The sequence below is a fragment of the Danio rerio genome, chromosome 8 (genome assembly GCF_052040795.2).
Source record: "Danio rerio strain M-AB ecotype USA chromosome 8, GRCz13ab, whole genome shotgun sequence".
Classification (NCBI taxonomy): Eukaryota; Metazoa; Chordata; class Actinopteri; order Cypriniformes; family Danionidae; genus Danio; species Danio rerio.
Window position 1 is genome coordinate 60,394,304 of NC_141028.1, and position 23,588 is coordinate 60,417,891.

General features: G+C 36.6%; 2 protein-coding genes across 3 annotated transcripts in view; one reads left to right on the plus strand and one right to left on the minus strand.

The window, feature by feature from the left end:
- Positions 1-23,588, plus strand: part of adgrd2 (adhesion G protein-coupled receptor D2) — a 48,690-nt gene that overhangs the window by 7,821 nt on the left and 17,281 nt on the right. Inside the window, exons 1-14 of one of the 2 annotated variants that reach the window (XM_087265556.1) lie at positions 829-995; positions 3,111-3,160; positions 3,277-3,337; positions 4,261-4,503; positions 5,796-6,446; positions 8,767-8,895; positions 10,560-10,645; positions 12,177-12,455; positions 12,737-12,848; positions 14,027-14,152; positions 15,408-15,516; positions 16,699-16,804; positions 18,006-18,058; positions 18,158-18,281. In XM_087265556.1, coding sequence (XP_087121682.1) covers positions 929-995; positions 3,111-3,160; positions 3,277-3,337; positions 4,261-4,503; positions 5,796-6,446; positions 8,767-8,895; positions 10,560-10,645; positions 12,177-12,455; positions 12,737-12,848; positions 14,027-14,152; positions 15,408-15,516; positions 16,699-16,804; positions 18,006-18,058; positions 18,158-18,281 — 2,196 coding nt within the window. In that variant the 5' untranslated portion in view covers positions 829-928. Of the gene's footprint in view, positions 1-828; positions 996-3,110; positions 3,161-3,276; positions 3,338-4,260; positions 4,504-5,795; positions 6,447-8,766; positions 8,896-10,559; positions 10,646-12,176; positions 12,456-12,736; positions 12,849-14,026; positions 14,153-15,407; positions 15,517-16,698; positions 16,805-18,005; positions 18,059-18,157; positions 18,282-23,588 lie in introns of those variants that run through there. The other variant, XM_087265555.1, reaches the window with a different exon arrangement.
- On the minus strand, positions 20,203-22,726 carry LOC141375944 (uncharacterized). Its single transcript, XM_087265559.1, has 4 exons — positions 22,362-22,726; positions 21,392-21,523; positions 21,028-21,249; positions 20,203-20,909 (listed from the first exon to the last, which is right to left on the minus strand). The coding sequence occupies exons 1-4, from the start codon at positions 22,477-22,479 to the stop codon at positions 20,230-20,232; spliced, it is 1,152 nt and encodes a 383-aa protein (XP_087121685.1). The 5' UTR covers positions 22,480-22,726; the 3' UTR covers positions 20,203-20,229.

The window sequence follows — 23,588 nt, forward strand, 5'->3', positions numbered from 1 at the left end:
TGCTTCTCTGAGAGATTGTTCTCCACAGTCTTTCTTCTCTCTGTACATGTGAGCTGGTGTCTACAGTGCATACTAATAGCAGACTCTCTCTGTGTGCTGCGGTGTACACTGTGCATTAGTGATCTCACTGCTTTTGTCCCGTCTTCAGATGAACACTAAAGCTCAGCATACACTCTTACTGAGAGTTTTTGTCTTGTTTCTCGTCCTAAACATCTAAACATTCTTAAAATTCTAGACGAGCAAAACATTTAGTCTTGTTTTGAGAAGTAATATCCCAAAATTAAATGAGTTTTAACTTTAAAAAAGCTAAATAATCTGCTATTGGGGGAAGAGAAATTATTTTGGTTTTCATTTTGACCCAATTGGCAGATTATTTAGCTTGTATCAACTAAAAACACACTTAATGTTGGCATCTTACTTCTGAAAACAAGACAATATGTCTTACACGTCTAAAAAAATGCTTCTTAATTTAAGTATTTTTAGATATTTAGACTAAAAACAAAACAAGAAAGGCATTTCTTGCAGTCCAGCCACCCACGAACTGCGCTTTTCAATGCAACAAGCTGAATAGCTTAAGCAGACATTACGCTGGACATTATACGTGCTGGCAGAATGCTCATTTTGCTGAGGTTTGGACATAAAAAAGTGCTGGACGTCCCGCTGGTCTTGATGAACTCTGTGTGCCAACATTCACACTGCTTGCGCAACAACCAACGCTGTAATAAATGACATGCATTAGCATCACAAAGCTAAAATGACGCTGGAGCCGGTGGGCAGGACATTAACACACACACACACACACACACTCACACACTCTCACAGGAGGTCAGTCTGCCTGAGATGGATTTGGGTTTGGATCAAACTGAAGGAGGAAGATGCGAAACAGATAATATGAGATTGACACACACGTCACACTGCAAACAGATGCATGGATGACGGGACTCAAACTGATTATCAGATGGACAACAGCAGGAGACCACACTGCAAACACACCTGTGAGTCAAAGCTCGATTCAATTGGTTAAATAAATCAGGCAAAGACAAAAGGAACAATAAGAAATAAACTTATTGCACTTTAGAGGTGACATCTGAAATCGACAGCTTTATACATACAGTGCTCAGCTTAATGGAGCACACCCCATTATGAGAATGAATATCTTTCTCCATTTCTCAGTGAATATATAAGTGATGTATTTTGGTGCATTTAAACAAAACAGATTTATTAAACAGATATATTAATATATAATAAAATTATATTTTATTTAGAAATTTAAAGATAATACAGTTAAATTAATGCAAAATATTACTAAAATGAATTATAACCTACAAATTTTAAACAAAATTTTTTTCTTCTCTTGATTTTTCCTCTTTTTTTAAATTTGTATTTAATCAGAAATCAGAAAGAGCTTTATTGCCTGGTATGTTCACACATACAAGGACTTTGTTTTGGTGACAGAGCTTCTAGTGCAACAGAATTACAGAGACAGGACACAAAACAGATTATATATATATCTTTATATAAATAAAGAAGTAATTAGTGGATGCAAATATACAAATTAACAAGTGTATATACAGGTATATTACTATATACAATGTTATATGTGCAGCTGTTGTGTGCAAATTGGCATATTTTTCTATTACAAACAGTTGAGGTCAGAATTATTAGCCCCTTTTTTATTTTTGTCTCCCAATTTCTGTTTAACGGAGAGCAGATTTTCTCAACAAATTTCTGCACATAATCGTTTTAATAACTCATCTCTAATAACTGATTTATTTTCTCTAATATTAGACTAGACTAATTTTTCAAGAAACTGCTTAAAGTGACATTTAAAGGCTTAACTAGCTTAACTAGGCAGGTTAGGGTAATTAGGCAAGTTATTGTATAATGATGGTTTGTTCTGCAGACTATCGAAGAAAAATTAGCTTAAAGGGGCTAATAATATTGACCTTAAAATGTGTTTTAAAAAATTAAAAACTGCTTTTATTCTAGCCAAAATAAAACAAATAAGACTTTCTCCAGAAGACAAAATATTATCAGACATACTGTGAAAATTTCTTTGCTCTGTTAAACATCATTCGGGAAATATTTAAAAAATAAAAAATAAATAAAGGGGGGTGAATAATTCTGACTTCAACTGTATATGCTGAGCACACAGTGTATTCCAGATTGCATGCGAATCGGTGGCACTAATGACCTTTTTGTTTAATATTTATTTTAAATTTGCAATATTTAATACGATAAAATGTTTGATTGAAGACAAAAATCATTTGCCATTTTACATATTTTCATCCTATATCACACACTCATATCACACACCATCCCTTACAAGAAATCGGCAAAGTAATTCATTTTAATTTAATTGAATTCATCTATTAGTTTAATTAATAAATAATTACAATTGTGTGATACAACGACTCTCAAACATGGAGGAACTGCTACACCGTAAAAAAGAAGAAGCAAATATTTATATACAGCTGGTCAGAATTATTAGCTCCCTTTTGAATTTTTTTCTCTTTTTTCCCAATTATAATTCAGTAAAAATAACTGTATATGTCCCTGTAGTTTTCCTGTTTCTTTTGAGAAAGGTTAATTTCCAGAACCTTTACTTTCTCTGTTCCTTAGAGATAATATAGACAAAAATATTTTATGTTTTTAGTAAGTGCCTTTTGATCTTACAGTAAAAAAGACATGCTTTCATGCTGAGCAGTGTTGAGTGTAATGAGTTAAAAGTAACTAGTTACTGTAAATAAAGTATATATATATATATATATATATATATATATATATATATATATATATATATATATATATATATATATATATATATATATATATATTAAAGGTTTTATTTGTCTTACAACTGCACAAGAAACAATGGCAATTTATGGTATATTAAATATGGTATTATTAATTAAATTACATCTCAATGTGATTGCAAAAGTCATCTAAAAACAGTTCTGCTGTTAAGGAAGATGACTGAGAGTGACTGAGCAAAAGTCTGCTTTCCTATTAAAGCAGGAACTGAAATCTGTTGAGTTGAGATAGTGCTCTCTTTTACTTTGTTTTGTTTGTGCCATTATTACAAGCAGCTTTTGTCCCGTTTCCTTCAGATGTGAAGATGCCTTTGTTGCTCTTTGGGGTGGCTTTGGCTCATGCTGTGGTAATGTTGGCTTTCACTTGTTCCTTTGTGTCTACATATTCAAAAAATAAATTATTCTATAATGATAATTTCAAACACACTGTGTGCTTTTTCTCTCTCTATGTTTTACACTGAAGACGATGGGTTTGTGCGAACCAACTCAATCCTGGTCTGACAGGACAGAAAGTGGGCTTTTGGGTAAGTAAATGTCTTTGTTTTTATGCTGTAAAATATACTCATTAGTCATTAGTGGCAATTTTCGGAAATTGAAATCATGTATACTTGTCTGAAAGCTGAATAAATAAGTTTTCTTCTGGTGTTTGGTTTGTTTAAGCAAGACACAATTTAGCTGAGATACAACTTTTTGAAAATCTGAAAATTTGAGAAAATTAAGTTTTGATTTATTTACAGTAGGAAATTTACTAAATATCTCAATGGAACATGATCGTTACTTAATAATCGAATGATTTTTGGACAAAGGAAAGCAAGTATCTTCCTGTTAGACTTTAGTGTTTTATGTAGAGAGTTGTGTGTAGTGTTTTGAGAAAAGTGTTTTATGCAATTGAAAACTGAGTTCAAGGCTGAGAAACAGCTTCTGGTTTTGGAGATTTGCTGTGTAGTTTTTCATTTTGAGTAAGAGGTTTCAGATAAAAACTGAATTATTTATACTTTCTACTATTATTTACAAAGATTATTTACTTTATATTCCAAAAACTTGGACATTTTTTAATTTTCTTCGGAGCTGAGTGACTTTTCAAAGCTCCTGAAACATCTAAAAATCTCATCTTTTGATATTTCCAGAACCTTTACTTTCTCTGTTCCGCAGCGGTGGGATGATTTCTCCAAAGCCACTAAAACCCCTATATTAAATTTTCACAATGACTTTTTTCATGAAAACTCCTTTGATTCACAAAATATAGAAACTATCAATTCATCGATATTATTTACATTTCTTTTCTACCGTATTTTTAATGGTAAAACTCCTGCAACCACTACTGCTGTTTGCTGTTTTTTTTTACCTTAAATTTGTGTGTTTTTCATGTTTGACATAAATCTGAACTGTTTGAGATCTTATTGACTGAACTCCCAGCAATAAAACAGCTGATGGTAACCTGTTGTAGATGTGCCAGACTCCCACATTCTGCTGCAGAAAGACGCGGTGTACCAGCTTGTGAACACTTCGCTGAGTTTCAGACAAGCTCTGCATTACTGCCGCGGGCAGACGAGTGTCCTCACAACTGCTGGGGTGAAAGAGGACGAGGACGGAGCCCAGCAGTTACTCAATAAATCCAACCTGAAGGGCCCGGTTTGGTTCCAATCAAACAAAAGACATCATCCCACAACTCATCTGGAGCGTCTCGAAAGTATGGTTTCTAAGACTGTTACTTTGGTCCAATTAAAAACATTTTGTGTCTAATCAACCAGTTTAAAAAGTTATATGAGAGAGACTTTAAAACTTTTACAAATCTTTAGTTTCAAATCAGTGGTGAGGAGTGCGTATCTAATTTGCAAAGTCACTTGATTTAAGTAAACGAGGCTTTGTTACTTCATTACTGTTTCGAAAACGCTTAAAAAATTAGCAATATCTTTAACTGAAACCAGTGTTGTGTTTTCATTAACTATTTCGAAACAGTGAATCATTTTGTGAAGTGTTAAATTTTATTAAAAGCTATAAAAGCTTTGTTTTCCCAATCACTATACAGTACATGCTGTAAACAAACTATAGGAAAGTAAAATGTCCAAAATTAAAGGGGTCGTTTACCCAAAAATGACAAATTTAGTCACTATTTTACGTGTTTAAGTAAAATGTAATTTTCATTTTATTCCGTAAAGGTTAACATTTCTTTCAGATTTTAAATAAAAATACTATCATTTAGAATAAAAGGTGCCAAGTTTCAGACAATTCTATATTCAGTTCTTAAGACAATACCACTTCAGTAGATTTAAGTATTTGGTGTAATAAATACAATCACAACAAATTTCAAACACACAAGACCACATAAAAATGACAAATGGCAGCATTTTTATATGAATTTTAGACAAACTGGTAGATAATTTTTTAATCAGTTCCATATATAAAGATCTTGAAGTGGCTGTCCATGAGTAAATTGTTAACCTGCAGGTTTCCACTGGTTAAAAACTAAATACAGATTACATTGCATATACAGATGACACTTATTGTTGATATGAATTAACTTAGTAAGAGTAATGTCTGAATAACAAATTATGCTGAAATCTACTAAATTTACTAAATGTAAAAACAAACAATTTTTCAAAAGTCTGCATGACTGTAACTCAAAAATGATAAACAATAACTCAATCTGTCAAAGTTCAGGCTCTTACGCTTTCCTTATGATAGGCCATTTATATAAATCATTTTCAAACTTGGTTTATCCTGTGTAACTAGGCTAATTTTAAACACCTCTGCAATCTAGTAGATTACTCAGCAAATATTAATATTTATGTTTACTTTTTGTGAGAGAAAAAAAGTAGCCTTGGTACTTTTTCTTCGTATTTGGTTGATTTAAAATGAAATTATTCTTTGCTTATTTATTACATTTGTCCTTTGAAAATATCTGTCTGTCTTATAGCATATGTGTCTCTTTTTTAAGTTGTAAAAAGCTAAATTTAAGTCAATATGTCTGATTCTTCGCAGAAACAGTCTTGCCAGGGTTATCCTTCAAGTCCAAGGAAGGCTTTGCGCGCGTAAACGCGACTTTCCCGCCACTGTCGGCGGCGAGCGTTTGCGTGCGCGTGCAGTGGGATGCACATCACGAGAACGTGTCTACGGTGTTCTCATACGCAGCTCCGGTTTTCATCAACGAATTTCAGTTGAGAGGACAAATCGACGAGTCTAGCCGCGGTCAAACCGACAGAAAGGTCCGCCTGGCGCTCCTCATTCAAGGGCAACATCATCCATACAAAGCCGAGCTGTCGGTCGATGGAAACTGGCACCATGTTTGCGTCACCTGGCGCTCGAGCGATGGATTCTGGGCTATTTATGTAGACGGAAAAACGGCGGATTCCGGGAAACGGGATTCCCTACAAAAAGCCAAGGACATACATGGGGATGGGATATTTATACTGGGACAGGACCAGGACACTTTTGGTGGGACTTTAACGGAGCCGTTTGTCGGAAACCTCACTGATCTGAGCGTTTGGAGTGAAGCGCTGGAGTTGGAACAGGTGCAAGCGCTGAACACGTGCTCGCCGCTGACCAATCACAGAGCCGTATTCAGATGGCGGGACTGGAACCTCAGCATCCACCAGTCTGTCCAGAATGTGTCTGCAACTCTCAGCTGTCCAGGTTAGTTTCGTGTCCATCTGCTTGAAGAATTATAAGAAGTTAAAAAATATATTTTTGATGTAGATTAGTCGCCTGTTGAGTCCCGCCCAAGCGGCAACCTCCCGCTTTTCTTGGTGAAGCTAATTACTGAAGTAACTGACACTGCAATTCATCGAAATTCCGCTAGTCCTGGCTCCATAATAGAGCAGATTTCCATTGACCCCAATTTTAAAATGGCCGACTTTACAGCAGAAAAAAAGGGTAAAGTCTAGATCGGATATGCGGCTGCACATTAATAAAGCAGCATTTTTTAATGACACTGTATAACAATAATTTATATTTTTACAGTACTGTGATGGTTGGGTTTAGGGTTGGGGTGGGGGTAGGCGTTAAAAATACATTTTATTGGGTAATTTAATAGATAACATAACTAATACTCGGTACAACTACAGTTTTTACATTACTGTGACGGTTGGGTTTAGGGTTGGGGTGGGGGTAGACGTTAATAAAATACAACAAATGAGAATTTTAATAAATAATAGAAATATTTCTCGTTAACTTCCGGCCGCAAACGTATCCGCTCTAGCAACAACAGAAAAAAAGCTGTTTACAGCCTGGTACAAAAAATATTTTGGTGCATGTAGCTAATATTACTCCTCATGACAACTGTGAGGGGGTGAATTGTCTCATAACTCATTCATTTCATTTATATTAAATTATATTAGGTCTGCATAATTAAGAGCGTGGCCACTTGAGTGACAGCTAGGTCTCTGATCGTCTTCACTTAAGCTGATTCCAGCTGATTAGCCGCTGAACTCTGCATATACATCGTATTTTTGTTGTTTTATGTGGCTTTACACAGTCACCTTTTGGAATTATTTCCTGCAATTATCAGATAATATAGCATGCTGTGTGCACTTAGTTGTGCTCCATTTCCTAGGTGAGTGCAATTATATACTTTATGTAACATATCTATAAATGTATTTGTTTTATCTAAGATACTTTATCATTTATAATTCTCTTTAGACCTGTAACGTTAATGCACTCCAGTGTTATGCTTGGATTTCTTAAATAGTCTTGCATTTTCTAACACAGACTATATTTGCAGTATTTAGAAGTAATTCACGTTTCCTCCTGTAGAAAAACATCATAAAAGATGTTGCGCCTCGCTTACACACTGCTTAATACGCACAAGAGAGCAACAGGCAAATATATTTACATATGAAAAAATTTAAATATTAAGCATATATATAGGATATAATAAGAATAGATATAGGATATAAATATAAAGGATTAAAATATTACAAAACTTATTATTTTCTAGCCTACATAAATATGAAAAATCACTGCTTTTATGTCTTCTTCATCTCGGGAGGCTTTTTCAGTTCATTCATAACAATTTGCTTTTGTATAATGTTATTATTATTAGCAGTATTATTTATTATATCCATATTTATATTTGTTTTATTAAAAACAAGCTTAGATTTGTCCACCTGCAGGTTTTAGACCATATGGGGCACAGCATGTGTTTTAGGATATAACTCAGGTTTTTGAGCACATTTTGTTATTATTGTTCATTTATTCGTTTGCTGGAAATTACAACTGAATTCAGAAATAGTTTTGAAACGAATATTTGCACTTAACAAACTAAATTAATTATTTATAGACTAATTGATGTCTGTGCGTACAGGTTTCCCTATCCAAGAGCGAATGTGAAAGTAGATCATTTATCACTTATTGTTACGCAGTAGATGCTCTGTTTAACAGTTCTCTGTGAACTGTTTGCTTGTGAAATGCTCATTTTTTCCACTTAGACTTACTTTGCGTCCTGTAAATAGCGAATGCGCTCTTGGCGTGACGCAGCTGGCTCTTAAAGGGAATAGGAGATGAGACTCTGATTGGTTTATTCTCAAAACACACCTATAACTCATTAAGAAAATAAACTCAACCCTTTTAGACCATGTGCCACGGCGCAAAGCAGATTTCCCGTCCTTAAATTAGCAAAAATGCGTCCTGACACGCCCAGAAAGCGCCCTGCGATTTGCGCTCTGCGCATGGACCGTCAAAATAGAGCCCTCTGATTTCAACAGCGGATTATTATATTGTTAAAATGATTACAATTAATTCTCTAATAGTAAAATATGATGTGTTTTTTGGAAGAGTGCACGTGCATTGTGATGATCTTATATTATCATTCTGGCATCGATATCGTGACAGGGCTAATAATGAAGTGCACAGATGCACCGATTATACCTAGCACTGCTACATATACAGATAAGAAGAGAACATATTGATTTTGAGTTTGCATCAGTGTTTTTGCTAATGTGTTGTGTTTGGTCAGTGTCCCCGAAGGCGGCACAGAGACAGCAGGAGGAGTGTGAGGTTCTGAAGGGCTGGTCTGCTGCTCGACCTCAGTACAGCAGTGCCGTCTGCACACACACTTTCCCCTTCATCTGCAGGATCAGCACAGGTGTGTGTTCGTTTGCGTATTTGTGTGTCTCTAGCTATGTTTCCATCCAAAAATGCGAATAAACTTTATGCGCAAAACTCGATTATCGCATAAAAGTTGTGCGAATGAAGCATCGTTTCCATCCAACGAGTCAAAGCGAACAAAATCGTCCTGATTAACTGGCGCCAAATATCAACAGTAAAACCTGCATGTGCTGCAGCAGAGAAGCTGCATCAATCTTTTCTAAATGAATGCGCCTCAGAAGACAATCCTGACAAGCAGTGAGCGCGCAGTGGCGTTTGAAGGAGTCAGACGCGGAGCACAGGCGCTCTTGATTCTGGAGGTCATTAATAATTTAATAACATTAATACTGAAACGGTACGGCACTTTATAATGACCAAAACAACATTTCAGATGTTTTATAATGTGCTCAGCCTGACGTTTTATCCATTCACACACATTTTAAGCATCACATGATCTCTTTTAACAAAATCACATGACGTTTTTTAATGCGCATGCTGGAGTTTGTGCGGTAAAAGTGTTTCCATCGCAGTTTATGCGCATCTTTTCTTATCGAATAAAGAGTTTATCCTACCCAGTTAGTAGCATCAGTTTTTTATGCGCAATTTAAAAATGTATGCGCATCATGGCGTTTCCATCAACTGTTTTTTTTATGCGCATTTACAAAAAATAGGTAGATGGAAGCATAGCTGTTAGCCCCTTTCACACATATAGACCTTTCCGGAAAATTGCCGGCAATTTTCCGCAAAGCTTGTATGTGTGAACCGGTCCTTTTTGAAATTACTTAAAATAATTTTTACCTTTTTGAAAATAATTTTTCCAGACACATTTAGCTGCTAGATGTTAGTCAGATCACGTTTATATGTTCTTCTTAATGCCAACTGTGTAAATAATCATCGATGAGATGCTTATGATAAGCCGTTGTTTGTTTACCTTTAAGCTTTGCGTGTGCCTGTGAAACAGCCTGTGAGCGCCTGCACACGCACATATTATGAACATCTCGACATGCAAAAGTGATCCTGCGAAAGTTGTTCACAATATTGATCATCCACAGAGTTTGTAATTTAGTCAAATGATTACAAACACAAGCGCAGCCGTTTAAAGCTCATTTGTGGTGAATGATGTCAGAATTTACCGGTATTTTGCGATGGATGTGTGAATGCTCTTTTCCGGAAAATTTCCGTAACGTCCTCGCCTGTGAACAGCGCTTTTTTGAATATACCGGTAAAGTCGTTCCGGAAATTTTCCAGAAATTTACCGGTATCACTGTGTGAAAGGGGCTGTTGTGTGTGTGTGTGTATATGTGTGTCTGTCTGTGTCATGTGTGTGTGTGTGTGTGTGTTTGTGTGCGCGCCAGTGTGCGTGCACCTCTGAGAGAGAGTGTCAATATGGGATTGCTCACCCAAAAATTAAATTGTTCAGACATAAAAAAAAACAAGATTTTTAGCTGAGTTTGTGGTGCTTGGTGATGCATAAAATGCAAGTCAGCGATTATTAAGATTAAAATGAAAGCATCTCGTGCTGTAAAATGTTACCAAAAAAGACACTCGCTGTCTTCAATGAGCTGAGTGTGAATAAATTAAGTGTGCGTTTTCAATTTTGGGTGAACTATCCCTTTAATGTCTGTATGTGCAGTTGTGAATGTGTTTATGTCTGGTTCACAGAGCACTATCTGAAGATGAAGGAGCTGAGAGAGTCTCTGAGGTCCAACCCCAGTCCCTTCATGCAGAGTCTCATGCAGTACGGCATGGTAGGAGCTTTTTACCATTAATATGGCACACACAATTTCATCAGACTATCATGACATATAACCAGAAACAGTAAAGTGATTAATGAAAATCATTAGTAATGCTATTGTGAAATGGCAACATTTTATAATGTATTTCAATAAGTAAACATTTATCATGATAGAGTTCATATTGCAACACCACAAAATAAACAATACTGCAAAATACGAATCTATAGACTTTAATTCATCCTCACTATATATGTAACAGTGCTCAAAGTAATTGAGTACACCCCATTTTGAAAATGAATATTTGTATTTATTTCTCAGGGAATATAGGCAGAGTATTTTGGTGCTTTTAAACAAAACAGATTTATTAAATAGATATAGTAGATATATTTATTAAAATAATATTTTAGTCAACAACTATTTAAAGAAAATGCAATTAGATTCAAGCAAAATAAAATTATAAACTTCAAAATCACAACAAAAAATGTAATTTTTTTGCTTCTTTTGATTTTCCCTCTTTTTTATTTGTATTTAATATTTTTCTTTAACATATAAATTTGGGTGTGCTAGTTTTTGGACCATCATCGCAAGTTATTTTGTTAGATATGCTCCAGATTTGGCTTCAGTACTGCCTAATCTAATATGTATGCACAAATATAAATTGTAGCGCTTCTTATTAAAAATATGAACTTAAAAGAGAGATTTGTGTGGGGTGTACTTATATATGCTGAGCTATAAGATATCTTACAATATTTCTGCATTGTGGTTCTTAATAAACATTTTTATTGGTGTCTTCAATTTAATTAAATAATCAATTTAAATTCTGTCATCATTTACTCACTCTTGACATGTTTCAAATTGAGTTTCTTTTGATCTATTAAACAAAACAAGAAGATATGAAGAAAGCTGAAAACCTGTAACCATTGACTTCCATAGTATTGGTTTTTCCAACCTTGGAAGTGAAGGTTACAGGTTTTCATCTTTGTTCTTTTATAATATCTTCTTTTGTGTTGTGTTAAACAAGAAATAAAGGTTTGGAAACCACTTGAGGATGAATAAATAATGAGCAAACTTATGTTTTTGGCTGAACTATCCCTTTAAAAGTCTTTTTTCAATTCTAAAGATATGGGGATCGCAATGTGGTGCGTTAATAATCAAAATATTAACTCTTTCATTCATTCATTTTCCTTCAGCTTAGTCCTTTATTTATCAGAGGTCGCCACAGCGGAATGAACCGCCAACTATTCCAGCATATGAGTGGATCCAGCTGCAACCCAGTAATGGGAAACATCCAAACACTCACATTCACACATACACTCATACACTACGGCCAATTTAGTTAATCTATTCCCCTATAGCGCATGTGTTTGGACTGTGGGGGAAACCAGAGCACCCGGAGAAAACCCACACCAACACAGGGAGAACATGCAAACTCTAACTGGCTCAGCCCGGACTCGAACCAGTGACCTTCTTGCTGTGAGGCCACAGTGGTAAACACTAAGCCACAGCGTCACCCTAAAGAAACTCTATAAATGTGTTTTCTCAGACGGCAGAGGATGTGCTGTCTGATGCAGTGGATGATCAGAGCTGGGCGTCGGTGTCTCGTCTGCTGAACGTCTCTGAGCAGGTGATGTTGACGGAGCAGAAACCGCTGGAGGACAGAGACATGGTTTCTCTTGTGCACGTTCTCTCTCGAGCCGCAGATCTGCCCATCACTGCAAACCACAGCCGAGCAGACGCAGAAACACTCGGACAGAGCTTCATCACCATCGCTGATTCCCTCCTCAGCCAGGACGACCACGAAAAATGGCAGAGCATCAAAGAGGTGCGAAACATTCACTTAATGAGTCGTCACAGTCATTTATGTTGAACACCTGAACACAATGGCCAATAGTGCTGTTTAAGAACGCGATCAACAGTGTTCAAATGGTACTGGGAAATGGGTGTTTTTACAATTTCAACACAGATTGGTACCGAACTCCAGTATCTTGACAACACTTTTACACACACTGCTGCCACACAACTGTGTTTAAACCCTTTATAAAAATGATTTTTGCATAATAGGTTCCCTTTAAAATAAATCTTTTATCCTGTGTGTTGTTGTAGGTGGTGAAAGGCCCGATGGCTGTCATCCAGACTGTAGAGCGTATGGGGATCAACTTAAACTCTCTGCTCACGGACGACACAGACAGTGTGCAGATCCACAGCCACAATATCAGTGAGTAGAAAGCAGATGCTTTTAGTCGATGTATTAATTATATGATTCATAAATGCTGTGCTAGTAATGGTCATTAAAAGTCCATGTTAATAAATGCATTAACTAATGAATTATGTATGGCAATATATGCAAATTACATGTATGGCAAACAAGTTCACATTTGGATTACACATGTAAAATATACTTCATATATGCAACATATGTTTAGAACTATTGTAAAAATTGCCACTTTATGTGTATATATGTTCAAAAATGTTAACACACACACACACACACATATATATATATATTTTTTTTTATAGAACAGTTCTGTCTGCACCTCGAATCTGATTGGCTGATAGCCGTGATATATTTAGGTAATTCCAGCATCCATACAGCCTCAGCATCCATACAACCCTTTTTGTATTACTCCGCCCACATACAGCCAGCAACAAGCAGAGACTACAGTTTGACAAATATTCCTGCTGTTAGACAACCAAATATACTTTTAAGGCTTTTTTAGTGGAAAATATAGTTGTTTAGATTGCAAATATGCAGTTTATTTGCGAGAATAGTGCCTATTTTAAAATATTCACAATTTCTGAAAGCTCGTCGGCGGCCAAAGACGGTTGACGTTGTCTATCCACAAGATGGCGCTAGAACTGCATAATAAGCCCTTGCTCAGTGTGTTCTCTTGAGCGCGAATTAAAAAGCTGAAAAACGGAAGCCTCGTGGTTTTTAAGGTGGTTTTTAAGATAGTCAATAAGAAGCTGGTAATAAGAAGCTGGATTCAGCCTTGTCCCTCTTTATCGCAAACACAACAGCAGTCTGGTGGGAAATCTCTGTAGACAGATGGAGTTTCATGTCACAGTCAGCCTTATAACCTTAAAATGTGAGCAAAATTTGCTGTTTTGTCATCACCTTAAGGGGGTCACACACCAGAAGCGCCGCTTCACATTACGCTATAGAGAATCATTCAAAATGTTGCCCTACAACTACTGAATAATGCCCAGTCTTGTCCGTATATATTTGTCATTGCAATGTTTGGAAAAATCTACATGTAAATAGTCATTTTTTTGCAGTGTTTCAAAATGCATGTTGCATATATGAAATCCAAATATTAACTTTTGTATCTATGTATTCTATTACTATAAATCAATATGGATTATGATCCCACTCCTGCGCTCCTGTTTCTCCAGAGCTGCAGGTCCAGCAGAAGCTTCTGTCTGAAGATCCGCACGTGTCTGCGTTCTGCGGCTCAGATGGGGGAAATCGAGACTGCATCTCTGTGCCTGCTAAAAACATGAAGGAGCTCCGCAACAATGGTACAGAGATTAAGTTCTTAGCAACATGTGTTACTGATCAGAAGTTACGTTTTGATTTATTTGGTACGTTTCATGAGGTAAACCTTTTCATTGAATATGCTCTTTACTGGAGATTCTAATGAGTTCTGGCATACAATACAAAGTAATAAACATGTGTTGTTGGCTGTTCCTACAAATATACACATGCAGGGCATGTAGAAGACTGTATTATCATCAATAATGTTATTTGTTGAGCATAAAAGTTTGTAACATACAAATACATAAACTAAATCTTACCTATGAAATGTTCTGCCTTTGTGCCCTGTTTTCTCGTAACTACACCCGTACACAGCCCTAAAAGTCCAGCATCTTCACATTAGTTGCATCTCAAATAGCACACTATGCACTATGTACTTATGCACTTACACACTTAACAGCTTAGTATATGACTGTAGTGTCGTCCCAAATGGCACAGTAACGTTTTTTTACTAAGTGAAAATTCAAACCGTTTCCCTGATGACGTTTGACGGTCGCCTAATCAGTGAAATAAACGACCGAATTATCAAATAATACCTGCCGTGAGTATAACCGCATTCACCATCAGGAGGCGCTATAATCACTCTCGTAGAAGAATTTTGCTTTCACCATCCAAAATAAATAAAGTTATTCAACATGTGCGCCCGATAGCTCCGCCTCTTCCGCTCCGTGAGCAAACGTGCGGCCATTGAGTGCGTGAAGTGTTCATCATTACACACATGCATCATCTGGGTAATTAAAGTGCACTTAATATTGTTAGAGTTTTCAGTGTAAACGCATTACTGACACTATTTACACTACGAAATGACGTAGAATATTGTATAAGTATGCGATTTGGGACGCAGCTATTGGCTTTAGTCTTGACTAGTGCGGTTGAATTTTGTCCTGAGAGCCCTGTACAAATGTAGCGCCGCTATTGAAGCATGCTCCGGGTCCCTATGCGATATCTAGTGTATATATCTATGACGAATAACAATATGCTCTAGCAAAATAAACGCTGTCAATTTTGATTTTACACAGACTCTGTATGTTACAGAAGCTCTAAAGGGAAATTTGCACAAAAAAAACAAAAACAAATACTGAAGACTTTGCCTACTTTTTATTTACGTGCTTTTATTTTTGCAAACGTCTCATAGGGGCTCCGTAGAATTTTGATTAAATAAACTAAACAAACGTATCATTTGTTTTCATTGTCCACATTTACAGTTACTCTTTCTTTCCTTCATTTTTGCCTGTTTAGACTTCAGAAAGGTGACTGTCCTGAACACGTGGTTCAGCTCAGTGAAGTGTCTCTCAGAGAAAGAGGAGAACATCAGCCTTTTTCCAATAGTCACTGACGGCTCTCAGAGGTAAGACTACATTACCTGACTAAAGTCTTGTCGTGGATCTCAGTTGTAAGAGCAACACATAATAACTTGACTTCTAGTCGATCATTTGGAAGTGTCAGAAGGTGGACTTTACCGAGGAATCATCTGCTGATCTGCATCCCAATCATCACCAATACTGCAGGAGACCTACTGGAACCAGCATGGAGCCAAGATTCTCACAGAAATCAGTCAAGTTTGGTGAAGGAGAAATCATGGTTTGGGGTTACATTCAGTATGAGGGCGTGCGAAAGATCTGCAGATCAACAGCCTGAGGTATCAAGACATCTGTGCTGCCCATTACATTACAAACCACAGGAGAGGGACAATTCTCCAGCCTCCACATCAAGGCTCCTGAAAGCAAAGAAGGTCAAGCTGCTCCAGGATCGGCCAGCCCAGTCACCAGACATGAACATTATTGAGCATGTCTGGGGTAAGAGGAAGGAGGAGGTGTTGAAGATGAACACAAAGACTCTTGATGAACTCTGGGAGTCCTGCTGAACACTTTCTTCTTCATTCCAGATGACTTTATTAATCAGTGATGTGAGTCATGTCAGAGATGTATGGATGCAGTCCTCCAAGCTCATGATGGAGTCAGACACAATATTCATTCTGTCTCCACTGCAGCAGGACTTTATATTCTATACTGGACATTATTTCTGTTCAGTGATGACACTTTAGTCTAAGCAGAGTCAGACCGCACTGTCCTGATCAAATCATTCATAATCAAGACATGATCATAGACTATTGTGCTCAAATAAGCGTCATCTAGAGGCCTTTACCTTTCATATAAGCCACTTCTGACACCAAATGATCAACTAGAAATCATCAAAATCCTTCAAAAACAACGTTTAGTGTTTTTGATCAGGACTGAGGTTGATCAACAGATCCATGGGAAATGAATTGGAAATCAAACATCAGATTTTTACGGCAGTTCGTTTTAGTGGGTGTTTTCATTATTAAAGTGTAATAGATTTGACCAATACACAAGGGTTAATGCTGTAAAACTTCAAACCTATATTGCTAAAGTTTTGCTGAAGGAAATTACACTTGGTTCAGAGAGAAATACACAGAACTGCTGTTTGTTTCCTGATATAGTGTGGTTACATTATACCTGTGTTGTGATATTGCTAATGTGTGTGTGTGTGTGTGTGTTGTTAATATTAGGTTTGTGGGGACAGTTTTGGGCTCGTCTGTCATTTCCAGCACAGTTCTGGCAGATGAGCAGCCCGTCAGCGTGGCCATTCACTTCACACTTCAGCACAGGCTTCAGGTAACACACAAAAACCGTTCATGTTTCTGAAATGATCACTAAACCTGTGAAAGGAAGAGGGAAAATGACACTTTTAGAGAATAAACTGTTTCTACTGGATTCCAGGTCATATGGATGTGCTTAAGCCCACACAGAGTCTATTCATTTACTTGTGTAAATGTGTGTAAATTAAAATTTATTCAGCTTTTTAAATTAATTTCAGTAATATTACTGAGAAATATAAAAATGTTCAGGGTGGCACGGTGGCTCAGTGGTTAGCACTGTGGCTTCACAGCAAAAAGGTCGCTGGTTCGAGTCCCTAGCTGGGCAGGTGGCATTTACTTGTTCTTCCTGGTGTTTCCTCCGGGTACTCCAGTTTCCCCCATCGTCCAAACATATGCGCTATAGGGGAATTGGGTAAACAAATATTTTCCATAGTGTATGAGTGTGTGTAAATGTGAGGATGGGTATTTCCCAGTTCTGGGTTGCATCTGGAAGGGCATCCGCTGTGTAAAACATATGATAGTTGGCGGTTCATTGTGTCCCTTGTTTATCAGGGGTCGCCTCAGTGGAATGAACCACCAATTCATTCATTCATTTTCCTTTGGATTAGTCCCTTGTTTAACAGGGGTCACCAGAGGACAATGAATGAATGAGTTGGCGGTACATTCCACTGTGGCGACTGAAGCAAAATGATTGAATACAAATGTTAATAATATTTATTTACAATACAGTTTGTAAAGTCATATTTTTTGCCTTTTAGTAGATCTATTAGATGAGAGACTTGCTTTGTTTACCAATTAAGTGGAACTAATAGGATCTGCAGGTGAACATAAAATAAAAGTACATATAAATAAAAGGTATATTATTGTTTATTTCTTATATTACGTTTTTAGTTACAATACTTCCCAAATCATTCTAAATAAACTAAATAAATCAATAATAAACAATTCATAAATACGCAGATTTTTTCTAAAATTTTGTGCAGAAATTAAATAAACTGCGCAGATTCTGCTGGCCCTACTGATGATGGGTAAAGAACTGGCAGATGAGGCAGTTTCATAATTATTTGGCCTCCTGTGATAATTTTAAATTCTTCATTCTATAATATTTCCCTAATGCATTTTAACAAAGAGATTGTGTGTGTTATTAAAATATAAGTAAACAGTTTTTTTGCCAGTCATGCTTGTTTTTAACTAATGATTTCTCCTTCAATCTTCAGAACACTTCTGTCAAGTTTATTCCAGTGTGTGCATTTTGGGATTTTGACCTGATGTAAGCAATGTTCATTGATTTGCATCTGTAATATTAGCTAATTCCTATGTTGCTATTCATGAAATGGCTTAAATCCTGCCTTTTGTCTTTACTCTTCAGGTCAGATGGAGGAGGATGGTCAACGAAGGGCTGCGTCGTCATTTCTACTCAGAATAATTCTACTTCCTGTTACTGCAACCACACTACCAACTTTGCTTTGCTGCTGCAGATCTATGAGGTTCAGGTGAGCGGTTATATTATACAGAGAATTATTCGTTTTACATTTTAATGCTTTTTAAAATATTTTTATTATTTGGTTGGAATTAAAGCAATTTTTACATTAAATACAGATTTTTAATGTAAATGTTATTAGCCCCCTTAAGAAATTCAGGGTGTCTTAAAAAGTCTTAAATCTTAAAAGCTTTATTTTAGTCCTTAAACAGTCTTAAATATACTGAAATATTGCGTTGTAGGTCTTAAATCTTTTTAACAGGTCTTAATTTTCCTTTGTTCATGTAAAGCTACTCTATCGGGCCATTAACAGCCATACAATCTCAATAAAAAAATGTATTTAAAAATTACATTTTTAACTCCATTTATAGTGTCCGTAATGTTTTAATTACTTACAGTAACATTTGTTTAAAAGTTCTCCATTTATTTACTGCTGAGGATACTGACCTAACCTATAGTTTTTATTATTAAATCATTATTATCGTAAATGTGTTAAATTATAATCTTTTCTGACAGGGCAAGTGAAAATCATTTCCAACTGGAATATTGGAAAAAAATCCTTAGCATTTATCCTTGTATAAGTCTAAAATTCATTCATAATGATCTTAAAAAGTTGTTAAAAGTCCTAAAGATGCAGTTTTGCATTCCTGGATCAAAACAAATGCAAGCGCAGGTTGCCAGATTGAGGACCAACATGACTCTCGAGCCTAAAGGCTGATTTAAATTGTGTTGTAAATAAAAACAACGGCACGAGATAGAAGGAATATTCTCCATATTAAAATGAGTTTTTGTCCTAACCAACACCTCGAATTGATATATTAGAAATGGCTTTTCTCACAGCTGCACAACAGAAAACAACGAACAGCTCAGGTACTCTTGTGTGTTTTATTCAGTGTTAAATGCTAATCATGTGGATCTGAATGCCATTGCAGGACATTTAGTGCCACACTACTGAAAGCAGCAGCAGCAGATAGTTCAGCTCAGATCTGGAAAATAAAATAAACTGTCAGAACTAAACACATATCAGTGATTCAGCATCTACATTTAATCATGTTAAAGAGCTTTAATATGTATTCATTAGATTATAAAGCTGTGTGCACTATTCTGTGCTTCTGATTGCCTGTATTTACATTTCTGTCGTGTTTCGTCTGGTGCAAACAGCCCAATAGCTCGTCACTGCAAATCTTGTCATGTAGCGTGTTGTTAGGACAGTTACAGTGTACCCTGCTCACGTAATGTTTACGATCTTAATATTTATATTCATTAATAACCAATTAATAGCAAATGCTAATTAATAACCACCTCACGTGTGAATCTGCATCTCATTTTAGAGTCTGCTTCTGTCCACCAGAGGTCACATTTTGGTCAAGGGCACATGCTTTAAGAGTCTTCCCGACTGACTGACTGAATGAATAAATGAAATACGCCAATAATAATGTTTTCCACCGGGGTGCTGAAATATAATTGGCTAAACTGGCATTGGGCGGGTTAAATGACCAAAACAAAGACAGATGTTACAGCACGTAACGCACATGTTCATAGCAGAATATCTGACTTCAGCAGTGCTTTTCAGATGTTCAAGAATGTTCACTGAGCATGTTTCTGAATATCTGCACACATATGATGCTGCTTTCTGCTTTAGAGGAGTCAAACACTGACATACAGCAGCTTTAAACTGAACTTGGTGAAACCCTGAAATTGTGTTTTCCAGTCTACAGAACAACCCTGTTGTCTAATGACTTACCTGATTAACATTAATAACAATCATTCTGTCCTCATTTCCTCAGCCTTCAGCTGTTATAAACCAGTTTGACTTTCTTTCTTCGGGTTGAACAGAAATGAAGATGTTTGTAAGAATGTTCAAAACCTGTAAGAACACATTCAACACTTCTGAAGCAGAAATTGAGCAGATAAACTCGACACACTCTCCTCTGTTTTGTTCAACACAACTTTATTGAGTTCTACACGTTTCTCTGTCCCCATAACAGAATATGGCGGTTTTTCCCCCGCCGTGCAGCCTGGGCCTTGGAGGCGGGTCTGTTGTTGGCCCACATGTGCTGCTTGTGTATCGGGAACTTTCTGTTCAACTCCTCTTTCAAGCTGTCAACTGTCCATGTGGTCATCCTCCTCCTGTTCGCCACGCTCTCCTCCACCTCCTCCTTTCTTACGATGTCAGTTATTGTCTCTTTCTCCTCCATGCTCTTTTCCACCTCCTCACTTTCCTGTCCTTTCACCTCCTCCTCCTCCACCCTGCGGTTTCTCCTCGGCCTCCTTCTCCTCTTTGTCTTCTTCTTCACTTTGTCTTTCTCCATGTCCTCCACTTCCGCTTTTTCAATGTGTTTTATTTCCTCATTTTCCTCCACCACACTTTCCTTCTCCTCCTCCCTCAATTTCATTCTCCAGAACTCCTCTGACAGCTGGCTGCTTATCTCCTCCTCCTTTCTTTTCTTGACCTCCTCCTCTGTCTTCTCTTCCTTCGTGTTATCGTTCACTTTCTCAGTCATCACAACCTCCTCCTCCTCCGTCATCACCACCTCCTCCTCCATCACCACCTCCTCCATCACCACCTCTTCCTCCTCATTCTGCTTCATCTCCTTCAGTTCCTCCTCCTCCACCATCCTCTTCTCATAGACCTCATAATCTGTTAGAGGACAGATGATTGCAGTTTGCACATACACACCGCCAGTTTCATGTTAAACTCCAGATTCACAGCATTACAGTCTGAAACATCTACTGTAGATGCCAAAAGCATCATTTACCATCAGAGGATGGGAATCTGAACGGCTCATCACTGGGAGAGAAGCAGAACCATCTCAAGGCCGCTCTGGTGAACAAAGCAACCTTGCTCTTCTTTTTCTTCTTCTTCCTCTCTTTCACTTTCACCTCCACCTCCTCCGTCATCACCACCTCCTCCTCCTCATTCTGCTTCATCTCCTTCAGTTCCTCCTCCTCCACCATCCTCTTCTCATAGACCTCATAATCTGTTAGAGGACAGATGATTGCAGTTTGCACATACACACCGCCAGTTTCATGGTAAACTCCAGATGAGGGCAGTAAATATACGGTTTATTCACAGCATTACAGTCTGAAACATCTACTGTAGATGCCAAAAGCATCATTTACCATCAGAGGATGGGAATCTGAACGGCTCATCACTGGGAGAGAAGCAGAACCATCTCAAGGCCGCTCTGGTGAACAAAGCAACCTTGCTCTTCTTTTTCTTCTTTGTCTCTTTCACTTTCTTCTTCTTGTCGTCTGTTAAAAGATAAACAGTTGCACATCTTGACACACTTCTCCAGAGTAATTGAGGAAATTAAATGTACATTCACCAAAAACAAACACCCAAATATAAATAACTAAACCACTCATTTACCATGATTTAAACACACTTTAACCATGAAATTTCACTTTTATTTTGTATTTTAGTATTATTTATTGTAATCAACTATAATAATATGTGATTATTCTCATGTTTTATAAAACTGGCTACACAAATAAATGCTCAATACACCAAACAATATCAAAATACACGTTCAGTGCTCTTTTATTTAAACAGAAAAGCGAATGCTTCATTTCACTGAGGGATTTTAGACTAAAGTTGTGTCGGAAAAGCTGAAAATGAGATTCAACATCAAACCGTTTCATTAAGATGCACTTGAATAGCCGAATAACAGACCATAATATTTAGCATTTACTATTGCAGCTTATTCTGTTTCTGCTATTCATTATCAACTGATGAGATCATATCATCAATATCAACTAATAATGCCAGAAGTTAATATCATCACGTACATCCTGCTACTGTTTTTGTAAAGGACACACTATTGAACTGTGTTTTACTGTATTTATGTGGTGTTTCTGTATTTTAAAGTTGCTTTGTGAAAATAAACATATAATTCTGTAAACAGCACAAGATAAATAGAGTAAATGCAGGACTTTTGTTCTGTTACTGGCGAACTGCTGCTAGTTACTGTGGATTTTACAGGAATGTGTTAACAGAGCTCTGTCTATCAAACATTAGGTTTTAATAGTAAGTATATTGTTATGTCAGAAAAACACTGGATATTCATATCAGAATGTAAATATGACTCACTATTAGAGCTGTTTATAGGCAGTTCTGGCTTTTGGAGATGTTGCTGCCTTTCGGGAAAGATCTCCATTTTGGCAGCCGATGTCTCGGGGTCAACGCCCAGTGGAAGATGCTCAACCATGATGTCAGTTTGGTTTTCAGACTTTCTGTCAAGAACTCGGGGTCTGGTAGCTGAAATGGGATGATGATTTCGGTCTTGCACCGTGAATCACTCAAATAGGCAGAGATGTTCAGTCGCTGAGAATCACTACAGGAGTTAGATATTCACTCGCAACGAAAGAAACACCCGCTCAACGCCACTACCACAATCCAACAAGAGTTTCTCGTGTGCTGCAAGGCTTACAGTTCACTTTTGGAATGCGTTCTATTCTCAGAACACGCTTCACTATGGTAACCAGACCCTGCACTAACCAATGTTTTCTTTTAAAAACAAATGACTGAGGACATGTGCAAAGCACATAGAATACAGAAAACTATGCTAAATACATTGATCAAAAGCCGTATTGGTGACACTTTATTATAACTACACACTATAAATCCTTTATTAAGCATTAGTAAATAGTTAATTAATTATCTGTTAAGGAATAACTCTGCATTAATAGACATTAGTAAGAAGTTTATAAATACAGCTACACTTGCATGTGTAGTAGCTGTATTCTTGACATTTATGATGTGCTTAATGATTGTGTTTTCATACTTTTTTACTTAATAATTGTTCATTAGTAAATTCAGTACTGCATTATTTACAAAACATTGGTATTCAAGAGTAGTTTGTGGCTTTTAGAATAATTCAGAATGAGTAAGTAAACCATTAATAAACTATTCAAATCAACATTTATATATTTTATCATTCAGCCATATAGTAATGTTAATATGTATGTTAATAAATAGTTTATTACCTCAACTTCATGCAGTTTTGTGACCTAATCTAAAGTGAGGACTATTTATGCTTTGTAAATCCCTTATAAATGACAATTAAAGGCTCAGTATGAAATGCACAATAAATGTTTGCAGGCTTATCCAAAAATTAAAATTACTGTAAACTTGCCGAATAAAAGTAGTGTCAAAATACATTAATTAGCTAACTAAAATGGGATAAAACAACCAAACATATTAATTTAACAATATATTATGATGCAACATTTCAAACTAATTTAGTGAAGTTTAAACTGTACAGTCATTTTATTTCACATCAGATTGCAAATTTTTATTTTTCATTTATTTATTGTC